At 63.0% G+C, this 22,643-nt stretch overlaps 2 protein-coding genes across 3 annotated transcripts in view; one reads left to right on the top strand and one right to left on the bottom strand.

Annotated features, from left to right (window-relative positions):
* Positions 1–10,760, top strand: part of LIMK2 (LIM domain kinase 2) — a 57,931-nt gene extending 47,171 nt beyond the window's left edge. For both annotated transcript variants that reach the window (XM_051973156.1, XM_051973157.1), the window contains 8 exons: positions 104–190; positions 2,595–2,726; positions 3,210–3,266; positions 5,471–5,536; positions 6,284–6,458; positions 7,299–7,354; positions 8,973–9,130; positions 9,398–10,760. In XM_051973156.1, coding sequence (XP_051829116.1) covers positions 104–190; positions 2,595–2,726; positions 3,210–3,266; positions 5,471–5,536; positions 6,284–6,458; positions 7,299–7,354; positions 8,973–9,130; positions 9,398–9,542 — 876 coding nt within the window. In that variant the 3' untranslated portion in view covers positions 9,543–10,760. The remainder of the gene's footprint in view (positions 1–103; positions 191–2,594; positions 2,727–3,209; positions 3,267–5,470; positions 5,537–6,283; positions 6,459–7,298; positions 7,355–8,972; positions 9,131–9,397) is intronic.
* Positions 10,761–11,732: 972 nt separating this feature from the next.
* PIK3IP1 (phosphoinositide-3-kinase interacting protein 1) lies at positions 11,733–22,643 on the bottom strand. Its single transcript, XM_051973158.1, has 6 exons — positions 21,350–22,643; positions 20,346–20,462; positions 19,515–19,661; positions 16,950–17,144; positions 16,769–16,847; positions 11,733–13,102 (listed from the first exon to the last, which is right to left on the bottom strand). The coding sequence occupies exons 1-6, from the start codon at positions 21,456–21,458 to the stop codon at positions 12,895–12,897; spliced, it is 855 nt and encodes a 284-aa protein (XP_051829118.1). The 5' UTR covers positions 21,459–22,643; the 3' UTR covers positions 11,733–12,894.

Raw genomic sequence — 22,643 nt, forward strand, 5'->3', positions numbered from 1 at the left:
AAGGCCCCCAGAGGGGCCCAAAGGCCCTTGGCCACCGAGTGTCTGCCCAGCCTGCTCGTCAGGCCCCGGGATGTCTATGGTGACCCCCTCGGTCTTCCACCAGGTGACACACAAGGCCACCGGCAAGGTCATGGTTATGAAGGAGTTAATCCGGTGCGATGAGGAGACCCAGAAGACCTTCCTAACAGAGGTATGGGGAGCGGCCCCCCAGAAGCCCTGGGAATGGCCCCTCTTCTGTTCTGAGTGCAGGGAGGGGGGCAGGGGCAGGGACTGGCAGGATGCCCCAAGCCAGCTCTGGTGGCCTGGGGAAGGGAGGGGGCATAGAACCAGCTATTAAGAAGTGACCCTCTTCAAGGCATCTATTAAGTGCCGACTGTGTGCCAGGCTGAGGGACTAGGGACGCAGCCCTCCTCCTGAGGGTTATGGCGTGAGCAGGTCTCCTTCCCTGCCCAGGTCTGTAAGGCTAGGGTGACACAAGCCTGGGAGGAGGTGTCCTGATCGCTGTGCCGCTGCGGGGGTCGGCCCCCACCTCCTTTCTTGCCAGGTGCCCCCTCCTTGCCCTTCCTGCTCCCTGCCATGGCTGCCCTGGGACCTGGGACTGGCCCCCTCCTCACTTGTGCCTCTTGCTGCCTCACTGTGGGCCGGTCTGTGGGAGGCCTTTCCCACCCTGGTGCCTCCTGCCCCGAATGACCGTGGGCATCCTGGTGTTCTCAGTGTCTCCCTGGGCACGTTGTCTCCCCAGATAGACCAGGAGCTCCTTGAGGGCAGGGGTGACAGCTGGCATCGTGCCTCATACATAATGGGAGATGAGGTGGCCTGGTCGCCAGCCGTGGGATTGAAGGGAGGACAGGGCAAGCCAGGGGACTTTATAACAAGCTAGTTCATCACAACCTGATCTGGGCAGTGATGGATCCGGGGCGGCACAGGTGGGTTAGCTGATGAACTGTGAGAGAAATCTGGCACTGCCCTCTGCTGGGGGCCAGGCTCGGCGCGGGGAAAGAACTGGAGGAGACAGGCTGCCCCCAGTCCAAGGCAGCTCAGACCCGGCCTGAGGAGGGCGGGGGGCCAAGAGCTGCCCCGTGGTCAGAAGGTGGGAGCAAATGGGCAGGGGCTGGAGGAAGGGGCTCTAGTCCGGTGCACCAGGGCAGGGGCCGTGCTGGGAGACGGAGCGCGGGGAGAAGCGGCCAGACCCTGGGCTGCCCAGGAGCCCGGGGTAAGGGTGGGGGCCTAGGCTATGGGAGGAGAAGGTATGGGGGAAGGGAAGAGGCTCACTGCAAACGTCCAATCGATGAGCACAGACTCAGGCTGGGGGTCAGGAGAGAGTCTGGCCTGGGCACAGAGCCCGGGGAGTGCCACGTGAGTGAGTTCGGAGGCAGAAGGGACCTGGGTGCGAATCTGGCAAAGGATTCCGAAAAGGGGCACCTGGAGAGGTCGGAGAAGGGAGAGTCTCCCAAGCACATGGAAGAAGGAGGGGGGTCTCAGAGTGAGCATGGGGAGAAGGCCGCCGGGTTTGGTGACCCAGAACTCACTGGTTCCTGCAGAGAGAGGAGCATTGGTGGAACTGGGAGGGAGGAGGCCATTCGCGAAGAGCTAAGGGGGGGGGTCTCTCCTGCAGAAGGCCCTCTGGGGACTGTAGGCCCATGGGGAGGAGGGAGAGGGATGATGGGGGGAGATGGGAGTCGTGAGGTCACATAGGCAGGCCACAGACCAGGAGTGGGGAGAGAAGGAGATCCCGGCCCCCAGAGACAGCTCCCCAGAAGCGGGCCCATGTTGGGGGGAGGGGACAGGGAGGCGAGCATTTGGCCCTGAGAGAGACTCTGCTGTGGCAACCTCAGCAGCTCAGGCCGCTGACCCGCAGGAGGTGCCTCTTGGCGCAGCCCAGGCTGATCCTCCTACACAAGCTTCTTGTCCCCAAGCCGTCCCTTCCCCCAGTCTGGAGGCCTCCTCCGCTCCCACCATGTTGGTGCAGGGGCAGGTGCGCAGATCAGAACTGTCGTCTGGCCCCAGGCCATCGCAGCCGGACCACGGCAGCCCCCGTCTCGGTCCCCTCAGACAGTGACAGTCACAGCACCTGCCCACTTCTCGGGGTGATTGTGGGGTCCCATGGCTTAGGATCTGTAAAGCACTTCACACAGTGCCTAGCACACAGTAGGGGCTTAATAAGTGCTTCCTCCCTCCCCACCCCCCTTCTGTCCATCCTGTGGCTCCCCTGCCGCTCTCAGGACCAAGGACAGAGCCACAGCCCCCAATGGCCGGCCCCCTCCCGCCCATCCAGGCTGTCATCTTGCATGACGTCTCCCCTGGGGATAAATGTCCTGGGGAGGGGCCAGCTTCTGCCTGGCTTTGAAACCCCCGTGTTTAGCCCAGTGCCTGGAAGCTAACGGGCTCCTGGTGGAACCCCTTGTTGGCTGACTGCCTGACCTCCCGCTCGCCATCTTGGGGGCCTCAGAGGCAGGCGTGCGGAGGGCGCTCTGCCTGGGCACAAAGAGTGGCCCCCTGTGGGCATAGTTTACTCTGACGGTCTGTCGAGGTGCCCCCCTCTGCCCACCTGTGCCCACGAGGCCCCGCCAGCACTAACACGCTCTGGCCCGCAGGTGAAAGTTATGAGGAGCCTGGACCATCCCAACGTACTCAAGTTTATCGGGGTCCTCTACAAGGACAGGAAGCTGAACCTGCTGACAGAGTACATCGAGGGGGGCACCCTGAAGGACTTCCTGCGCAGCGTGGTCAGTGCTGGAGGGACAGGGTCCCACGGCGGGGGGGGTGAGGGGGGGAGGAGGCTCCCGATTGGCTCCTTGGGTTAGCTCGTAGCGGCAGCCAGGACCGTCACCTTTGGGGAAGGGTCCTCAGAGCCCCCGGTGCCCCCAGTGTCTGTGGCAGACAGAGGACTGGCTTTGGAATCGAAGGACTTGGCCTGGTGGAAGAGTCAGCCTGTAAAAGGACTAGCCCGGGCAGGAAGCCCCGCTCCGTCACCGAGGGCCTTGGTGTCCTCCTCTGTCACGGGAGGAGGGCGAGGCGGCCTCCACGGTTCCCGCCTGCTTTCCTGCCCCTGGCCTTCAGCACTCTGCCCTTCAGAGTAGGGCTTGGGCCGGATCCCCACCGAGGCTTGGGGCTACTCCCCGTCCTCCAGCCCCGCAGTGGGAATGGCAGGTGCCCCGAGGGGGCACCAAGGGCTGCTCAGAGAGCTGATGGGCCTTCTTGTCCCACAGGACCCATTTCCCTGGCAACAGAAGGTCACCTTTGCCAAAGGAATCGCCTCTGGGATGGTGAGTATGGCCAGAACCCCCTTCCTTCCTCCTTCCTTCTTTCCTTCCTTCCTCCTTTCTTTTCCTCCCTTCTCCCCTTTTCCCCTTCCTCCTTTCTTTCCTTCTTTCCCTCTCTCCTCGCAGCATGACTCAGAAACAAGAGGTCTAGTCCCAGTCCCAACTGCCACTTAGTAGTTCGAGGTTTATGGGAGAGTAAGGGAAAGGAAGCCCGGACCCCCAGACCGCTGATCAGTTGATGCCGTAGGAAGCCGACGGCTCCAGGGTTCCGACTGAACAGGAAGCGAGGGACGAGCTGAACTGTGAGAGGTGGGGCTTTGACCAGCCCTGGGGCTAGTGATGGAGACTGGGGCCCTCCCTGGAGAAGAACTGATGCAAGCAAAGGGGCGAGGGCCGAACCACCAGCCTCGTCTTGGGGCGGGGACGGCGCAGTTAGGTGAGAAGAGAGGTCATGAAGGAGAAAGGCTGGACGGTGCGAGCGCCTGGCGGAGGAGCCAGGGAAGGCTGTTGAGCAGGGCAGTGACCTGATCCGAGCAGGCACTTTATTTGTGAGGTGAACGTGGATGCCGACGAACAAGCTAACGCCGATGAGCCTGGTCAGGATGCAGGGACTGGGGCCGGCCTGGAGCCCACCACAGAGACGGGAGAATGGCAGGGCCCGGGGAGGACCCTGAATGGGGGCAGACAGCAGGGACCCAGAGCGCAGTGGCCCCGCAGCAGCCCCAGGCCCGTGAGCTTGTGGGTACCAAGAGTCTGGGGATGCAGAGCAGCCGGGTCTGCCCCAAGGAGCTCACAGTCCAGGAAGGCCCAGCCAGAGTGAGAGCAGCCGGCCTCTGAGAGCTGCCCTTTTGTGCCCCGTGGCAGAGGCTGGAAGGGCTGACCAGCAGAGGGGCAGAAATGGGCTCCTCCAGCCCTCAAGGGGTGGGGGGAGAGACAGGCTCAGGGTGAGAGTGAGCCCGGCCGAGAAGGGTGAGGGCGTTTGATTCTGTGGGCCTTAGTGACCCGAAGGGTTTGGAGCCGAGGAATGGCATTGGCGCAGTCAGATTCGTGCTCTTTGGGAGCAGGGAGACGGGGTGGAAGGTTTTTGCAGTGACCGGGGTGCGAGGGGACAAGGGAGGCTTGTTTGTAGGGGAGAAAGGAGCCAAGGAGAAACCCAGGATTCTAGCTCAGGGGAACCTTCCCCGTGATTTTGTGACGTCAGCCCCGTGGGCCGTGTGGTAAAGCCTGTGGCCCCCTTATCAGAGGAAAGCTCTTAAATGTATGAGCTGATACATTAAATGTATATAATATACACATTGTATATACATTAAATGTATTGTGCTCAAATAAGATTAGCAGAAATGTTTTGGGGCGGCCAGGTGGCTGAAGTCAGGAGGACTTGAGTTCAAATCCAGCCTCAGACACTTAACCCTTCCCAGCTGTGGGACTTAAGCTCATTGTCTCAACAACAACAGCAACAAAGTTTTTAAAAAACAAATTCATGTAGCCTTTGAAATTGCTCCGGGGCACCCCAACTTTTAAGTGTTCCTGTTCTAGAGTGAGACTGGAGGAGAGTGGGAACGGGGCCGTTATTAATAGAGAGACCCCTAAAAAGGGAGATCACGGAAACATTTTTTAAAATTCACAAAAGAAAATAGAAGGAAATACTGCTAGGACAGTTTGGAAGTAAAATGTAGCATTTGTTATTTACTTTAAAAAAAAAAAAGGCAAATGGGATGAAATGGAGAGTTCCTTTCCCATGATTCTGTGCGTAGGGAAACGTTCCTTTCTGCTGTTTAAGTTGAGAATTTGAAAAAATTAGAAAATATTTGGGAGAGATGGAGCATTTTCGGAACAGAGCCGCGGCCGAGTTTTATTCTTTATTCGGAGCGGGCCTTTGGTAACCTCAGCCGAGTCGTCGGGAGAGGTTGCCTGGAGACCTGAGGGGGAAGGGGGTGACCGTGCTTGAACCCAACCCCCATCAGTTGACTGGGTGCTTTGTCACCACCACGAGCCCTCGGAACAGGAGTGGGGCGCCCGGAGGAAGCCTGTCCCCGGGAGGCATCAGATGGAGCGGGAGGCAGGGCGAGCTGGGCGCGGGGAGGAGGGGTGGGGGCCCGTGGCTGTGGAGGAGCAGGGGGAGGGGGTCTCTGAGAGCGCCCTGCGACAAGCTCCGACGGGAGAGCTCGGCCTCCGCTGGCATTCCTCACCACTCCTTCCCCTTCTAGGCCTATCTGCATTCCATGTGCATCATTCACCGGGACCTGAACTCCCACAACTGTCTCATCAAGCTGGTGAGTGCCCGCTGGGCATCTGCCCCACCCTAGGGGCCCGGAGGCAACAGCAGCTGCACAGGGAGTGCAAGGACCAAGTTCTTGTGGGCCCCGGCCCTGTGTGTCCCAGTCCTATGAGCCCTGGCCCTATGTGACCCGGCCCTGTGAGCCCCGGCCCTGTGTGACCTGGCCCTGTGTGCCCAGCTCTTTGTGTCCTAACTCTGCGTGCCTTGTGAGCCCCAGCTCTCTGTGCCCCACCTGTGGATCCTGGTTTTGTGTACCCCGCCTTGTGAGTCCCATCCTACGTGCCCCGGCCTTGTGTGCCCTGGCTCTGTGTACCAGGCCTGTGGGGCTCCCTCCTCTGCTGGCCTCTACTGGCCACCTTGCTTTCTGGCTCCCAAACTTAGTCAAGCTCCCCTCCATGATCCACCAGCCCCTCCTCTCCACTTCCACCCCCGGGTCTCCTCCACCAGCCCCATCAGACGTGGCATCTTCCGGGGCCCTCTTTCCATGGCCCGTGGCCACCTGCGGAGCGCTCCCAGGTGGTTTGGGGGAGTCCCCTGAAGCCCGGGGGTGGGCCCCAGCTCCGACTCTCTGGGCGACCTCGGCCTCTCAGCCTCCACTTCTTCCCCTGTCGAGGCGGGGACAGCGCTGGCTCTGCCCACCTGGGACGGCTTTCGATGCGTTTCGACGAAAACCGAGTCGCGCTTATGGAGAAACCCGCTGGCTGGAGGGGTCGGTCACGACCTATCTTGTGTCTCTGCCCAGGACAAGACTGTCGTGGTGGCCGACTTCGGCCTCTCGAGGCTCATCGTGGAGGAGAGGAAGAAGCCGTCCTCGGAGAAGGCTTCCACCAAGAAGCGCACCCTGCGCAAGAGTGACCGCAAGAAGCGCTACACGGTGGTGGGGAACCCCTACTGGATGGCCCCCGAGATGCTCAACGGTGAGGGTCCGGGGCAGCCGGAGGCGCCTCTGCCTGGCAACCAAAGCCTGTGCCCCCGTGGGCTCTGTGCCCACAGCGCCCTCCCAGCATTCTGGGCATTCCTCCCCCCCACCTCCTGAAGAACCAGAACGTCCCTAGTGAGCTGCAGCCACCCTCGAACCCTCGGCCATTCCCTGTTTGTTTTCATGCTGCCCCACGCGCCTCTCTGCCTGCCTGTCTGCCAGTCTGTCCATTTGCCAGTCTGCTTGCTTGTCTGTCCATCTCTCTGCCTCCTGCCCATCTGTCTGTCTGCCCCAGGAAGGCAGCTCTGGCTCAGCACATTTCTCAGCACTCGTAGCCCGTCAGGGTGGCGAGCACGGACATTGTCGCTCCCTTTCCCCTGCTTGCGGAAGCTCCTCGGTGGCCGCAGGGCCAGGGCCGAGTCCGGGCCGTCTGAGCCGGGTCTTTTCGCCAGCTCACACTTGAGCCCGGGAGCTTTTTCCTGGCTGGGACACATGGGGGCAGCTTTTGTTGGTGCTCTGCCCTGTGCCAGGCCCGGTACCCACATTCTCTTGAGGTTAGACTTAGAGCTCTGTGAGCCTGGCTGCCACATGGGCAAGGCTGTAGAAACAGTCCCTCCCAGGCCCTTGCTCCCCGGGGGCCGGGGGCCATTCTGCTACCCCCGCAGGACTATGGAGGTCCCTGCGATCCCCCCCAACCTGGCCCTGAAGGTCAGGCCGAGGTCACTCGGTACCTGCCCAGGCATCCCTGCCCCCGCTGCTCCCCGAGGTTGGGTTCAGGCTGGGCCTGGCACAGAGAGAGGGAAGAAGTTCTCATCCCTCCCCTTTCCCGTTGCCCCAGGGAAAAGCTACGATGAGACTGTGGATGTCTTCTCCTTCGGAATTGTTCTCTGTGAGGTGAGTGCTCAGAGCCCCGCGGCGCAGGGGGACGCCTTCTCCGGGGCAGCCGTGAGACAGACACGCCGGGCACGACGGAAGCAGCTGGTGCGGCCGTTCCCTTTGCCGGTGCAGATTGCAGCCCATCCACGGCAGGCAGCAGACATTTATCACAAAGGAGGCTGTGCTGAGTGAGAGGCAGGCGGGTGCCCGGCAGGGGCCGGCCTGGCCAGCGAGGAGCCCCGAGTTCTCAGGCTCCCCCTTCGGTCACCATTCCAGTCCTCTCGGCCGCTCTAGAGCCTGGGGCCGTCTCGTCCCGCTTCTGCCTCCCCCCAGCCGCTCAATGTCCCACTCAGCGGGGCCCCCACCCCTCCCAGGGACAGCCTCCATTGCAGCTGTGCCGGATGTCCTCCTCCCTGTCCTCCGCTTCCTCCTACCTTCTCCCCTCCTTACTTGCCTCTGATGGAGAAGTGGCCGAGCCGTCCGGAGCTGAGGCCGGAGCTGACCGCCGCTCTCGGCCCCTCGCTGCTCCCCCCGCCCCCCAGCTCCTTCCCCGATACCCGTGAGCCGGCCTTCCTCATCCATAAAAAGCCTTGACCTCGCTTTTCGTAGCTCCCTCAAACTAGGCTCCGGGGCCTCCTCTCCATCCACGACTGGGCTGCCGGGTCTTCCTGCCTTTCCTTTGTCACCGGCCATTCACCCCCCGCTCCCACGGCCTGCTCGTAGTCTTCCTCCGGGCCTTCCGGGTTCTCCCGCTCGGCCTCCTTTGGAGTCGCCCTGCTGCCCTTCGGGCCTCAGCTTCCGGCCCCCCTCGCCCGGCTTGTCAGTCTCACTGGCCTCCCTAGATCCTGCACTTCCCAAACCTCTCCCGGCCTCCGGGCCCAGGTTACCTGCTGCTCCCTGCACTTTCCCTCCTTAACGTGCTGGAGAGAGCTGGGGCTGGAAGGTCTAAAGAGGACCTTGGGATTCTCCCCGAGAGCCGTTGGCTGCCTCCGGACGCCTCTGTCCAGGCCCCGCCCCCTCCTGGTCAGCCAGCTGCGCCCCTGGCAGTCGGCCTCCTTGACTCTCCCCTCCCCTCCCCCCCCACCAGGCTTCCAGGCCCTCAGCCCGTGCTCTGTAAAATGAGGGGATCGGACTCGGGGGCCTCCGGGCTCCTGTCAGTTGTGGCCTCGGAGCCGCCTCCACCTGCCATCTTCAGCAGCTCCCCCGGCCTCCCAGGCTCCAACCCGACTGCTCAGCCTCCCGCCATCCTGCCTCCGTCCCAGTGCTGCCGGTCCCAGTGTAGCTCACATGCTCTGCGGGCCTTCTCCCGGCTGCTCCCCCTCTGGGGCTCCGAGCTGTCGCTCATGCCCGCAGTGCCCCCCAGCGTGGCTCAGGGCACCCCCTTCCACCCCAGGCCTGGCATTTCTTGGCACAGCGTTTGTGCTGTGCACCTGTCACGGTGGAGGGCAGGGACCTTGTCCTTCTGTCCCCCTCTGGCCTTATGTCCCCTCAGACAGGTGGGGGATCTGAGATCCTCTCTCTGTCAGAGCCTGGGGGGTGTCTGGGCCAGGGAGAGGAGAAGCGTCCACCCCAGCCAGAGGACGGGGCGTCTCGGGGCTCCCCAGCCGCCCGGTGACCCCCCGGTTCTCCCCTCCAGATCATCGGGCAGGTGTACGCCGACCCCGACTGTCTCCCCCGCACACTGGACTTTGGGCTCAACGTGAAGCTTTTCTGGGAGAAGTTTGTTCCCACAGACTGTCCCCCCGCTTTTTTCCCGCTTGCCGCCATCTGCTGCAAACTGGAGCCTGAGAGCAGGTAAGTGGTGCCGGTGAGGGGGCTCCAGCCCGGCCCTCGCCCCCCTCGCCTCCGGCAGGGCCAGAAAGGCCTCCTGGGGCGCCCGGGCTTAGCCTCCGGCCTCGGCCTGCTCTCTGGTAAAACGGGCACCGCCGCGCGGTCTGTGCCGAGAGAGGTGAGCCGGGCTGCCGGGTGCCGGGCAGAAGGGGGAGCAGCTTCCGGGGGGCGGCCTCTTGGAGTCACCACGGAGGGTCCCCGGCCCTGAGCGCGGCCGCTTTTGTTTTCCAGACCCCCGTTCTCAAAACTGGAAGATTCCTTCGAAGCACTTTCCCTGTACCTGGGAGAGCTGGGCATCCCCCTGCCCTCGGAGCTGGAGGAGCTGGACCACGAGGTGAGCGTGCAGTACGGCCTGAGCCGAGACGCCCTCTCCTAAGCTCCCCCGGCCGCCGGCTGGGGGCCCCGTGCAGGGCACGGCGGGCACAGCACTGCCCGTCCCGGGGCGGGCCCGGCCCCCGCGTGGCCCAGCTGAGGTTTCCTGCGGATCCGGAGCGCCTTAAACGTGCCCCACGCTACTGCTCGGAGACACACCTCTGGGGCGCAGGGGGCTCTCACCGTCTCCAAATGCAACCCTCAAGTGCAAGCTGTGAAGAAACGCCCGTGGGAGAGCCTGGGGACTGGCCGGGAACCGCCCCTGGGACCGAGAAGCCTGCCGCCACCTCGAGGGCCTCCCAGCTGCCCCCAGGGAGGTCCCGCCCGGACCCCACCCGTGCCTCTGCTGGGGCGGACTGTGGGGGCAGAGGCGGCGAGCCACGGCCCCTCCCCTCCAGGGACCTCTCGGATTGGGGGAAGGACTTCTCTCTGCTAGAATACCCAGGCCTCCCCCGGCCACGGCCCCTTCCCCAGGGCAGGTTCTGCCTCGTAGCCCGGGCGGGGCCGTCGCTAGTAGGCCTGGGAGCCCGGAGCCCGGGTGCACACCTGTGGGTGAGCGCAGTGGCTGCTGTGGACATGTTCTTCAGTGCCCGGGCGGGTGAGCTTCTCTGCTGAGGGAGGAGACGTCCCCACCTGAAGCTCAGTGAGGGAAATGAGCCCCCTTAGCCAGGCCCACTCACCAGGGCCCGCCCGGAGGGACACTGACCCGCCGGGGAGACGCTGACCCGCCTGGGGGACACTGACCCGCCCGGGGAGACACTGACCCGCCCGGGGAGACACTGACCCGCCCGAGGGGACGCTGGCCGAGGCCGCTGCGGCCGGCTTCCCTTCTCGGGCGAACCTGCAGGCAGACACTTAACCGAACAAGCTGGGGACCGGGGCTGGGGCCACTGAGATGGGGCTCGGGGGAGGGGAGGATGTTCATCTTCCTGCGTCAGCTCCACCATCAGAAACGTTTGTGGTCATCGGCCTGAGGACCCGGCCGCGTCTCCTGACTAAAGTTTACTTTTAACGAGCCGAGGGGGTCGGCCTGAGGCCTCCAGGGACTCCTGGGGGCAGGATGTGGTGGGCTGGGGTGGGGAGGGCCGTGGGAAAGCCACTCAGGTGGGAGAGGAGACTTCTCTGCGCTCCCCTGGGAGAGCAGGAAGGGTTCTTCGGGCACCTGGGGAGGGACGGCCCCCCCGGCCAGGGGTTGACTTGGGTAAATAAAGCAAGAAATGGAGCTGAAGGAGCCGGTGAACTTTACTTGGGCTGTGGGTCAAAAAGACATCCCGGACACACTCTCCCTGTTGGAAATGGCTTCTGGTTGGGCAAGAGACGGCATGGCCTGGGGAGCCCCAAGGCCCATCTGCCCCAACTCCGGCCAGAGTGCAGCCTCTAGGAAGCGAGCAGGAGTCTGGGTCAGCAAAGAACAGCCTGCCAGCCCCTGCTCCAAGGCCCCTCCAAGACCTGTCACCCCCTGTTCTGAGGCCCTGCCCATCCCCGATAGCCCCTGTCCAAAGGCCCCTCCCAGCTCTGACATCCCCTGTTCTAAGACCCCTCTCAATGTTAACAATCTATGGTGGCCCCTCGTTGTGGAATGGAAGGAAGGCCCCCCTCGAAGGTCTCTCTAAGCCTTTTCTCGGCCCCCGTTCCCTGTGGTGATATTGGGGGACCTCGGTCCATAAGGGACCCGAGTCACAAAACACCGGCCTTGGGGCCAGGGCGGCCGTGAGGACATGAGACGTAGGTAAAGCTCTTCGCACAAAGCTGGCGCTCGACAGATGCTCGTTCCCCTTTCTCCACAGCCTCCACGAGCCTGGGCTCCCAGATCTTCTTGGGGGAACAGTAGGGCCCGAGGCCCCCAGCCTAGGCAGGGAGGCTCTGAATTCAGGGCCCATTTCTCCAGCCCCTCTCTGGGTGCCTTCGGCCCAGATTCTAAGCCTGCCTTGGGGGGAGCCCTGGCTAGAGGCGAGATGCCCCTTCTTCCCTCCCCCACCCGGAGCCCTAAGCAGAACAGCCTCCCTTCTGGGCTCCGTGGCGCTCTCCGGGGTGACTCGTGTTTGTGGCGGGCAGAGCTCGGGCACCGGCTGCCCCCTGCATGGCACCGCCCGGGTACGGCCACAGCCAAGCCCGGGAGGTCACCGAGAGCCGCCTCCCAAGGATGAGTTCCCGGGACAGGGCGGGAGGGAAGGGGGCCGAGGACACACACCAGTGGATTTTGTCCTGTTTAATGTGTTTTTTACCCAGTAGAATCCAGAGTGGCTTCCTGCCTCCATGTGCAGGTGTTAGAGTGAGGTATATAAAACAGGGAAATGGGTACAGCAACAAAAAGTTAGAACCAGTAACATGGCGGCCCCCCCTCTCGGGCAGCCGGGAGCATGGACGCCAAGCCGGGCCCTTCCCCCGGAGGCACCCAGGGCTCCCACACCCCCGGGACTGCCTGGACTTGGGGAGCGGGTGAGCAGGTGCAGTTGGGGAAGTCCCCCCTTCCTAAGGCCTCGTGAGGAGCAGTGAGAGGCGGACCCCGTGGGAGCAAGGCGGCTGGCGGCCCCGTCCAACACAGCCGTGGGCCGGCAGAGGGAGGAAGCCTACGCTGTGAGCCCTCGCCCTCGTTACCCTGGAGCTTCTGCAGGAACCTCCTGGGAGACGCCTGGAGGATCCAGCCCCGAGATCATTCACCGACGCCATTTCTGGGACCTTGGACAGTCGCAGACCCTAAAATATCGTCCCTTGCTCCCCGTCGTCCTCCCCGTTTAGAGCTTCTGGCTCCGACTCCCTGTGCTGGCCTAAGGCACCTGTGCCCAGCCCTTGTCTCCATGGAACGGTCAGTCACTCGCTTTTCTTCTCCCTGGGACGAGGGCTGGCTGCGGTCCCCCCGGGCCCGTCCCGAGCTCCCTGCGTTTCTAGCTCTCCTGGCCGTGTCTCCTAAGTGCAAAAACTAGTTTATGGCTTCAAAGGGCCATAAACACAACTGGGAGGCCGCTCACCAAGTCGCCCCCAGCCCACCCTGCCTCGAAGCTCCCGTTTTTCCTGAAAGATAAAGGTAACAGTCCCTATGTGCCATGCAACCCCCAGAGGCGGGGACGGGGGAAGCCGTGGCCGTGTGGAATGGGGCGCAGAGGGAAGACGTGGCACTGGTCCCCGTCCCTGTCGGAGTTCCGTGGGAAGCCCCTGCAGAAGATGCCGCCGGTTGTCTCCGCCGGGCACAGTCCTGCCCTAAGGGACGGAGACCCGAGCGGAGGAGGGGGGCCCTCTGTCTCTGGAATTCACCCCAAAAACACCCTAACAGAAGACGAGGGTCCCTCCCCGCTCTGGGAAGGGGGCTGGCCTAGGACGGCAGTGGCGGTGAGGTCTCCTGGCCACCGGCCCCCAGCTCAGGCCCCCGGCGTGCCAGCCTGGCCCATGAGGGGAGCGTTGCCATCCTTGACGTCCTCCCCGGGAGTCCGGTGGGCGTGAATCACGATGGTTTTCTCGTCCACGATCTCACACGCAGGGTTCATGAAGGCAGACAGGGGCAGGGTGATCCGCTGCATCTCCCGCTCGTAGGTTTTCTGTTCGCGGTGCTCTTTGAAGTCCTTGCCCCTGATGGAGAGAGTGAGAATGGGGGGATATTGAGCCAGAGCTCCCGCCTAGATTCCTCCTTTTGCTTCTTATCTCAAGCATCGGGGAAACTGGCACACCGGGCCTTGGTGGGCGCACCGGTCCACTCAGCTCCCCAGACAGGACCGGGGGGTGGCAGTGCCCGGGACACACACGGCCCATGGTGCCAGCCTCCAGCTCCAAACATGATTCACTGAATCACACTGGTTTCTCCCAGCGAGGAGTGTCGGAATCGACCTCGCGCTCTCATGGCCAGCGAATGGGACCTTCAGACCATGTCTCTGTCTCTGTCCCTTTCTCACTGCCTCTCTCTCTCTCTGTCTCTGTCTCTTTCACTCTCTATTTCTCTGTCTCTTTCACTCAATTTCCCTTTCACTTTACCTCTATTTTTCTTTCCCTCATTTCTCTCTTCCACTCTGCCTCTATTTCACTTTCACTATTTCTGTCTCTTTCACTCTACTTCTATTTCTTTCTCTGTTTTTGTCTCTTTCACTCTACCTCTATGTGTTTGTCTCTTTCACTAGTTTTCTCTTTCACTCTGCCTCTATTTCTCTCTTTTTTCTCTATTTCTGTCTCTGTCTCTGTCTCTCTCACACACACACCCTCAGTGAGTTCCATCAGCTCCCTGTTAGCTCCCACATTAAAGTCCTCTGCCATTTAACCTGCCCCCCCCTCCCTCCGCCTCCAGCTTCATCACACTTTGCTCCCATCCCCCTGGGGCACTGACCCAGTGACATCCCCATCTCCCCTTCCGGCGCCTTTGTCCCGGCTGTATCTCCCCCGACTCCTGCCCCTGCCTGGGAACCTCGCCCCCCCTTCCTCCTCAGGTGCCGATGCCTTCCCTTTGGGGTTTCCTTCACCATCTCAGTGTGGATCCTGATTACTGAACTGCTCCCCTGTTAGAAGCAGGGACCCCCCCCAGCTGCTGACGTGATCCTGGGCAATTCTCAGGCTCCCTGTGCCTCAGTTTCCCTGCTGGAAGATGAGGGGTTGGACCAGCTGGCCTCGGCCCTCTCTTCCAGACCTAGAGCTGGGCTGCTTAGACCAAAGGATCTCTCCGTTTCCTTCTCGTTCTAAGTCCCCCCATTTTAGCTTGGCTTCCCTACCAAGTTCTTGGGAAGAGAATGTACTGGCCTTAACGGCCCCGTCCTCATGGTGACTCCCAGAGGATCCGGGCCTCTCAGGACGTCCTCGGACCCACGGCCGCCGGCAGCCTGGGGCTGGAAGGCCTCCCTCTTGCCGTGGGACGAGCCCTCCTCCTCTCCCGCCAGGTTGTCCTGCGCTCTAGTAATGTCCGTAACTGCTCAGGCTCGTCTAAATCTGGCTCTTATGGATTAGCTCCCCCGAGTCGGACAGCCCCCCCCCCCCCCGTGGACCTGACAACTAGAATTGGGTTCCTTAGCATACGCAGGGACGCGAAGCCTCGAACCACGGTAACCCGCCCCACGAGCAGATGTCCGGGGAGACCCCGCCTGGGACAGCCAGCGAGCTGGAGCTCTGGGGTGGGGCTCACGGGGCCAGGTCTGGCTCCTTTGTGGCCTTCGCCTCCCTGGGCCTCAGTTTCCCCGTTTATAAAAGGAGGGGCCTGGACTCAGAGGCCTCCGAGTTCCCTTCCAGACCTTCTGAGATCTTAGCGGCCATAAGGGCCGGCTCTGGGGACTCGCTTAGGGAACGTCTTAAACACCAGGACACAAAGGCGCAGGCGGTCTCCCCCACGTGGAGCTGCGCCACAAGCTCCAAAGGCTCCCACAGAAGGGTGGTGTCCACCGGGGGCTATGGGCAGAGGTGAGATTCGCCCCCGAGTCTCGTGTCTAACCAGTTTCCTCTCCCCTACCCCACTGCCTCACTTTGGGCAAAAGGCCCAGGCCGAGCCTCCGGGAACAGCCCCTGCCCGGTTCCTGCGCACGGCGGCTCCGGGAGGAACAAGCAGAAGGGACACCGAGCGAATGCCGGTCCGGAACCGGTCCCCCTGCTAAGTTCCTGGCAGCCCTGGGGGACAAAGCTCTCCCGGCTGGGACTCCTCTCCGTGCCGGCCCCTCCTCTCCCAGCACGGTCAGCTCCATTTCAGATGGGGAAACTGAGGCACGGCACGCAAACAGCAGGGCCGGGAACCCCTTTCTCCTGGCCTGGTGAGGGGACAACAAAAGTCCCTTGTTGTGGCCAGGAAGAACAAATACTGTATTCACTGAGTCTCCCCTCCTTTTCTGGGGGGTGGGGGGAGGTGTAAGCTTACATGCTTTCCTTCCTTTTATCAGCGAACAAGAGCTGCCCTGGAGCCCTGCCCGGCCTCCAGACACCAGAGCAGCCCGCTGCAGCCCCGGCCCCCCAGGCCCAGCCCCCACAGCCCCCCATCACCCTTTCTTTCCCAGGGTCACCTCCTTCGCCTGCCCACACCCCCCGGGCTAATGGAAAGCTCCGTCCCCCAGAGCCGCAGTAACCCGATCCCCGCCTTGCTGAGGCCAGAAACAGGAGCCTGGCCACAAACGGGGCAGGGGGGGCGCGAGGGAGCCAACCCGCCGGCTCAGCGGGCACCAGGCTGCAAACCGCCCTCGCTGCCTCTCCCCGGCCGAAGAGGCCCAGAAAAAGCTCGCTAGGCCCACGTCGGCTTCTTCCAAGGGCCCCGCGCCCACAGCCAGCGTAGGGGGCCGAGCTGGACAAACCGAGTCCGGGGGGGCCGGGAACCTGCCGCTGACCAGGGGCGTGTCCCTCCCTGAGCCTCAGGCCCCCCTCCAAAACAAAGTATTAGGCCAGATGTCCTTACAACCCCGAAAGTCGGACCCCAAATGAACACGGCCAGTCAGGAAGACTGGAAACTGAGACAACAGAATGGAGACCGTAGCCAAGGACGCTTCGCTTCCACTGAGCCCTGACTGCTGGGGCCGGCTCACCGGCCGGTCCCTGACCAGGAGTCCCAGCATCCTGCTCCGGCCGGAGAAGCCCCCCAAGGGGGAACACCCGCCCCTGGGGACGGCTCTGCCCCAGAAGCCCCCGCTGCTGCCTCCGAAGTCCCTCTCCCACGGCACAGGAACAAGGCCTCCCAGCGCGGGGCCTTCGAAGGCTGGGAAAAGTCCCAAGAGGAACTTGGGTCTCACCTCTAACTATTGTAGGCTCTCTGGGGTCACACAGAGCAGCAAAATGGAGGCCGGCACCCAGAAGGCCCGAGCCAGGGCCCTAAGCGTGGGCTGGTGCACGCCCTCCCAGGCGGTCCGGTGGGACCCCCCCTCCCACTCTCTCAGAAACGCCCCAGAGTGAGCAGACCAGCAGCCACGCGTACGTTAATTCTCAGGCAACAGAGCTCAGGCTTCCAGTCCACATGTACAGAAACGTCCCCAAGGCCACGCAGGGAGTGGCCAGCAAAGCCACCCTATGAATCCGGACCCTCTGCCATCTGCCGCTCTGCCCGGGACACGGCGGACCACTCGGGACACAGCGGACCCCCCAGGGACACGGCGGACCCCCCCGGGACACGGCGGACCCCCCGGGACACGGCAGACCCCCCCCCAGGACACGGCGGACCCACCTGGCACACAGCGGACCCACCCGGAACACAGCGGACCACCCCCTGGGACACAGCGGACCACCCCAGGACACGGCAGACCACCCAGGACACGGCGGACCCCCCCGGGATGTAGGCACTAAGACACTGACCTCTTGTAGACATAGCCCAGGACGACGCCAGCGCCGATGGTGATGATGACCACCGTCATGGTGATTCCCAGCACGTAGCCTGTGAAGAGAGAGAGTGACCTTCCAGCGACCTCCAGGGGCAATCCCGAGAGAGGAAGGGGCCGGGGGAGCCCGGGAGTGCAGGGAGGAGGACGGGACTTACCCAGCGTTCCGAGGTCTTTCTTCTCCGACATCATCCTCACTCTCTGGCTGGCCCCAATCACGGGCTGCACGGCTGCCGACTCACTGTTGGAGGGCAGAGAGTCTGCGACCTCGAACACTTCCCCGTCGGCCCCTTGCGGTTCCTGAGAGTTCCCTGCAGCAGTGGCGAGGGGCGATGTTTCCTGAGTAGGGGTCCCTGCAGGGGGAAAAGGGAATTCTGGGCATCAGGAGAAGGTCACAGGCGATGGGGGTGCCGTCCAATGGAGGGGAGCCGATCAGATGGGGAAGGGGCCCCCTCCACCACCAGGGAGGGACAGCGGGCACCCATTAGATTGCACCAAACCTTACGGGGGAAATCTGGGTAGTCGTCGCCTCCTAGACTGTTACCCATAGACGACTACTAGCTATGTGACCCTGGACAAGCCTCAGTCTCCTCAACCCATAAAATGGGGGTAATAATAGCTCCCCGGATCCAGTGGGACGATGTCTATAAAGTGTTTTGCAAACCTTAACATACTAAACGTTAGCTATAATTATTAGTTAGTTCCCCTCAATTACTCCCCAAGTGCAAAGTCAGCCATTGCCAAGCGCCATTTGTCTGGGGTCTCCTCGTTTTGGGGGATCGTTACAGGCTCCCAGAGCCCCTGCTTTGGCCGTTCTCTGTTTCTCCAGAACTTGGTCTTTGGCACGTAGTAGGGGCGCATGTAGGTGCTTAGGAAATGCTACTGACTCACTCTCTGACACGTCTGCCCGAGAGGTACCTGACAGGAGGTTAGGACCAGGATTTAAATCCCGGCTTCCCAAGTACTGGCTGGGTTCCCGGGGGCTCCCTTCCTGGGGCTCTGGGAAGTGAGTGGGTGGAGCCAGTGCATCCATAACTCCCCGCCTTGGTGGGACGGCCCCCTCCCCAGGCCTCTGGGAACTGCGGGCAGCCCCTTAAGGGTTAGCAAGATTTCCATCAGCATGGAGCACGGGAAAGGCAAGACTCAGACCCAGAGCTCCGGGCTCCCAGGCACGGGCTCAGCCGGCTCCAGGCTGACAACACTTTTAATGGCCCGGAAGGAAATGTCCTATTTTGCCTTCCATGATCCTCTCGGTCTCATCTGGTCACAACAAACTCTTATCTAAGGCTGCGACAGCCCCTCATTTACTTCTGGCGTCAGCCGTCACGTCCAAGCCCCGTGCCCGTTTTGAGAACGTTTTAAGCAGACACCAGCTTGACCAACCCCTGGGGTGGGGGGTGGGGCAGTGGGGGAGGGGGCTAGGGTCACTGGATGGGAGCAGGGATGCCTGAGGACCAGATCCGAGCTCGCTCAGCTGGATGTTGACTCACAGCAAAGACTTCCGTCCCCTGAGTGCAGGAGGCCGACAAACTCTAACTGCCCCTCCAGGAGCCTCAGTCTCCCCAGAGGTAAAGTGGATTAGTTATATAAAGTGACCTCCCAGCCCGGAGGCGCCCTGTTCTAGACCCTTCCCAGCCCCGACACGCCCTGTTCTAGACCCCTCCCAGCCCCGACACGCCCTGTTCTAGACCCCTCCCAGCCCCAGGCGCCCTGTTCTAGACCCCTCCCAGCCCTGACAGCCCTGTTCTAGACCCCTCCCAGCCCCAACGGGCCCTGTTCTAGACCCCTCCCAGCCCCAGGCGCCCTGTTCTAGACCCCTCCCAGCCCCGACACGCCCTGTTCTAGACCCCTCCCAGCACTACACTCCCTGTCTTAGGCCCCTCCCAGCCCTGACACGCCCTGTTCTAGACCCCTCCCAGCCTTACACGCCCTGTCTTAGGCCTCTCCCAGCCTGACACTCCTTATCTCAGGCCCCTCCCAGACCTGACACGCCCTATCTCAGGCCCCTCCCATCCCTACACTCCCTGTCTTAGGCCCCTCCCAGACCTGACACGCCCTATCTCAGGCCCCTCCCATCCCTACACTCCCTGTCTTAGGCCCCTCCCAGACCTGACACCCTGTCCCCAGGCCCCTCCCAGTCCCGACACGCCCCGTCCTCGGCCCTCCCCTGTCCTCAGGCCCTCCCCAGCCCCAATCTCAGCAGCTCCTAGAAGCCTGATTCTCATCCACATTCCATCACTTTGCCTTTTCTCAGTTTTTCCTTCTCTGGCCTCAGTTTCCGAATCTATGACAGTGGTTGGTCTCGAGGGTCTCTGGGGCCCTTCCAGCTCTAAATCTGGAATCCCACGCTTGGGGTCCCCCCGGGCTGAGACCTCCCTTGCTCTTCCCTGCCTCAATGTCCCCCGTACGTCCCAGACTCGCACAGGTTCTTTGAAAACACTTGTTTACCAGCAGCTAGCAGAGGATGAGCTCATGGGGAGTGGCCCCAACAGCCAATGGGCGGTCAGCACCAAGGCCCAGAGACAGCCGCGGCCAATGGTGAGGCATAGGGGGCGGATCCTGAGGCGGAGTCAAATAAAGGGCGGGGTCAGAGCGGGCCAAAGGGAGGATAAGGGGCGGGGAATGTTCTCTGGGGGAGGAGTTAGGGGCGGGAGCAGATACTAAGCCAATGGTGAGCGGCAGGGAGGGAGGAGGCGGTGCCGAGGCGGCCCGGACAGTGGTACCTGCGCACAGGACGGGTTCGCAGCGCCGCTTCTCGGGAGCTCCCGAGGAGCCCCTCACGTAGCACCAGGGCCCGGCTGCGTCCGAGTCCGGGTTCCGGCAGAAGCTGTGGTTCTCCACCGCGCTGCTTCTCGGGCCTGGGGCCGCATCTGTGGAGAGTGAGGGGGGAGGGGCGGTGAGAGCCGGGAGGGGCGGGACCAAGGAGCTAGACTCCGCCCCCTCCCTGTGCTTGGTGCGCCTCCCCACTCTCCTTCTTCAGCTCCCTCATCTCCTCTACCTCTTCCCTCATTTCCTCAACTTTCTTTAAATCCTCCCTTATCTTCTCCTTTCTCTCCTTCAGCTCCCTCATCTTCTTCTTCCCCACCTCCTCCTTCATCTCCCGCTCTTCCCTTTTCTTCTCCCTCATCTTCTCTTCCATCTCCTCTCTTCTCACTCTCCTCCTTCACCTCCTCCATCTCCAAATTTGCCTCCCTCATCTTCACCTCCTCACTCCCTTTTCTCACTCACCCAAGTTCCTCATTCACTTCCTCCCCTCCCTTAATTCTTCGCTCCTCACCTCCTCCCTCCCCTTCAGCTCTTCACTCGATTCCTTCATCTCTTTGCTCTCCATCCACCCCCTCATATTCTTGGATTCTTCTCTCATTTCAGAACTCATCTCCTCTCTCCCATTGAATCTCCTCCCTCCCCGGCTCATCTCCCTGCACTCTACTCCTGACACCCCCGATTCATCCCCACCCCCCAGTAATCCCTTTGAAGGCTTCCATCCCCTCCCCTTGCCACCCCCTCACTCGGACACCCTTCTCCCTGGGACCCTCCCTCCTCATCCCTCTCACCAGTGGCTAGGCTCGCTGTCCTCTGCCTCTGCACTTCCTGCCAGTTGAGACAGAGCAGCCCCTCCGCAGAGAAGCCCTGGTCCGCCTTGTACAGACGCCCCCGGTCCCAGAAGCAGCCTGTGAAGAAGAGGCAGGGCGTTTGCATCTCCAAGGGGCACAGACTAGTCGCTGATGTAGCCCCGGGGCCCCAGGAGGCTTGGAAGCAGCAGAGCACAGGGGGAGAGCTCCCTAACTTCCCAGTCAGTGTGGACAGGACTGGTGCATTTCTGCCCCTCTCTTGGGTCAGTTTCCTCATCTATAAAATGTACTAGACAATGGAAGGGCCCCGGCCGTTCTAAGCCTACTGTGCGCCTGTGGGCCGTGTCTCAGCAGCCTATCCCCGCCCCCCCCCCAAGATATTGGTCAGTGGGTGAGCATCCAGCTCTCAACCAACCCCCCCCCATCCGCACCCCACCCCCGCCCTGCCCTGCCCCTAGTGCATGGGACAGAATTGTTCCAGTTATGTAAACTAGACGTGACTCCAGATCCACCCCCCCCCATCTAAAGCTTTCAGCTGGAACCCCCCCCCTTCCCTCCCTCCTTGAACGCAGCAGGAAATTAGAGAGAACGTACAGAAGGGGAGCCCTGGGGCAGCTGCCCCCCGCCCCGCGGCAGCTGATGGAGCTGAGAGCGGGAGGCGGGGGACTGCCCGCCCCGCTCCCGGCCGTCAGCGGCGCCTCCAAGTGCTGCCCCCGGGAGGCCAAGGGGCGCCGAGCCTGAGGATGGCCGCGGCCCCGGCCCGGATCCCGGCGGCGGGTCCGAGGCTGCTCCCGGCCGCCTTTGTCCTGACGCCCAGGGTGGCCCCCGGCCCCCCGAGCCCCGCTGTCCCGGCTTGAGCCGCTCTCGCTCTCTGCGGACGAGGTGCCCGCTGCCCGGCAGGGGCGAAGCGCGGCACTTCTGCCCCCCCGCCCCCCTCCCGCCCTCCCCAACTCCCGGTTAAGTTGCTGGAGCGAAGCGGGGCTCACCTCCCCGGGAGCCCGAGGCTGCGCCCAGGAGCGCGGTGCCCAGCAGCAGCGCGGGCCCCCAGGGCAGGGGCAGCGGCACCCCGGGGCGCCGGGCTGAGCCGGAGCGCATCCTCGGGCGGGCTGGGCGCCCCGGCCGCCGGTCCCAAGCGCCTGGCTGCCCGCCGGCGGACTGGCTGCGGGTCGGTCCGAGGCTCGCCCGGGCTGCTCGCTCCTGGTAAACAGCCTCCCCCCAGCCCGCGAGGGGAGGGCGTTTGCAGCAGCGGCGGCGGCAGCCGGGCAGCTCCTGGGTCCTAAGGCGCGCTCGCTTCTCCAGCCCGCCCGCCTGGGGCGCAAGGAGGCCCACAGGTGCCAGCCCTGCGCCCCTCCTCCAACATCCTCTCCCCTCCCCCCACCCCGCCGAGACGCGCTTCTCCCGTCCGCCCGCAGCCAGAGCCGGAGAGAGTAAGGGGGCGCTGCCCCGGGTGCCCCGGCTCCGAGGAGCCCCGCGCCGGGGCTAAAGACACGGACCCTGCGATCCCCGAGATCTGTCCCCGGCTCTGAAACCCTTCCGGCCCTCGGACCCGAGCCCAGCCCGGCTCAGGGCGTGAGGCTGGGTGGGGGAGGGAGCGCACTCAGGAGCCCTAAGAAATCGAGATCGGGCCCGGGCGGCGAGCACACACTGATTAAGCGCCTACTGTGTACCGGCGCTGAGCCAGGGGAGACAAAAAGACGCAGGCCCCTGGCCCTGCTCTCAGGGTAATGGAGACGTCGGGAACACGATGGCGTTTGTGAGCCACAGTCCTGCGAGCGGGAGGAGAGCCGAAGGGAGAAGGCGCCGGCGGCTGGGCAAGGGAGAGGCTGAATCTCGGGAGCCGGAGAATGCCAGGCATGGGGTACGGCCCGGGCAAAGGCTCGGTGTCCGGAGAGGCGGCGCCAGCTCCACTGGGGCCCAGAGACTGCCAGGAGGGGCGGGCCGCAGGGGAAAGCCGGGAAAGGGGAAAGGAGACGGAGAGCGGAAGCTGCCTGCACAGGCGCCTGGTCTCTCCGAGGGAGACCTGGCCCAGTCCCCCACCGAGCCTGCCCGCCCGCGGTGATCACTCCCAGGTGGCTCTGCGCCAAGCTGCCCGCGGATGGTCCCCCCACACTCCCCTCCCCTCAGTGACTGGGAGCAGGGACTGTGAGGGGCCTTTCTTAGCACCAAGGACAGCGCCGGACACCGGGAAGGTGTTTAATAAATGCTTGGGTGGACGCCTGGAAGGCGCTTAATAAATGCTTGCTGGCAGACACCTGGAAGGCGCTTAATAAATGCTTGCTG

This window comes from Antechinus flavipes, chromosome 1 (assembly GCF_016432865.1).
Source record: "Antechinus flavipes isolate AdamAnt ecotype Samford, QLD, Australia chromosome 1, AdamAnt_v2, whole genome shotgun sequence".
Lineage (NCBI taxonomy): Eukaryota > Metazoa > Chordata > Mammalia > Dasyuromorphia > Dasyuridae > Antechinus > Antechinus flavipes.

What these genes read in the sequence shown, in the direction of transcription:
- PIK3IP1 (XM_051973158.1), bottom strand. Translation starts at nt 21,458, where the DNA reads ATGCGCTCCGGCTCAGCCCGGCGCCCCGGGGTGCCGCTGCCCCTGCCC. An exon ending in AGCCTCGGGCTCCCGGGGAG is followed by an intron (nt 20,463 to 21,349) that starts GTGAGCCCCGCT and finishes TCTTCTTCACAG; the next exon opens with GCTGCTTCTGGGACCGGGGG. An exon ending in CTGGGCTATGTCTACAAGAG is followed by an intron (nt 13,103 to 16,768) that starts GTCAGTGTCTTA and finishes TCTCTCCATCAG; the next exon opens with GGGCAAGGACTTCAAAGAGC.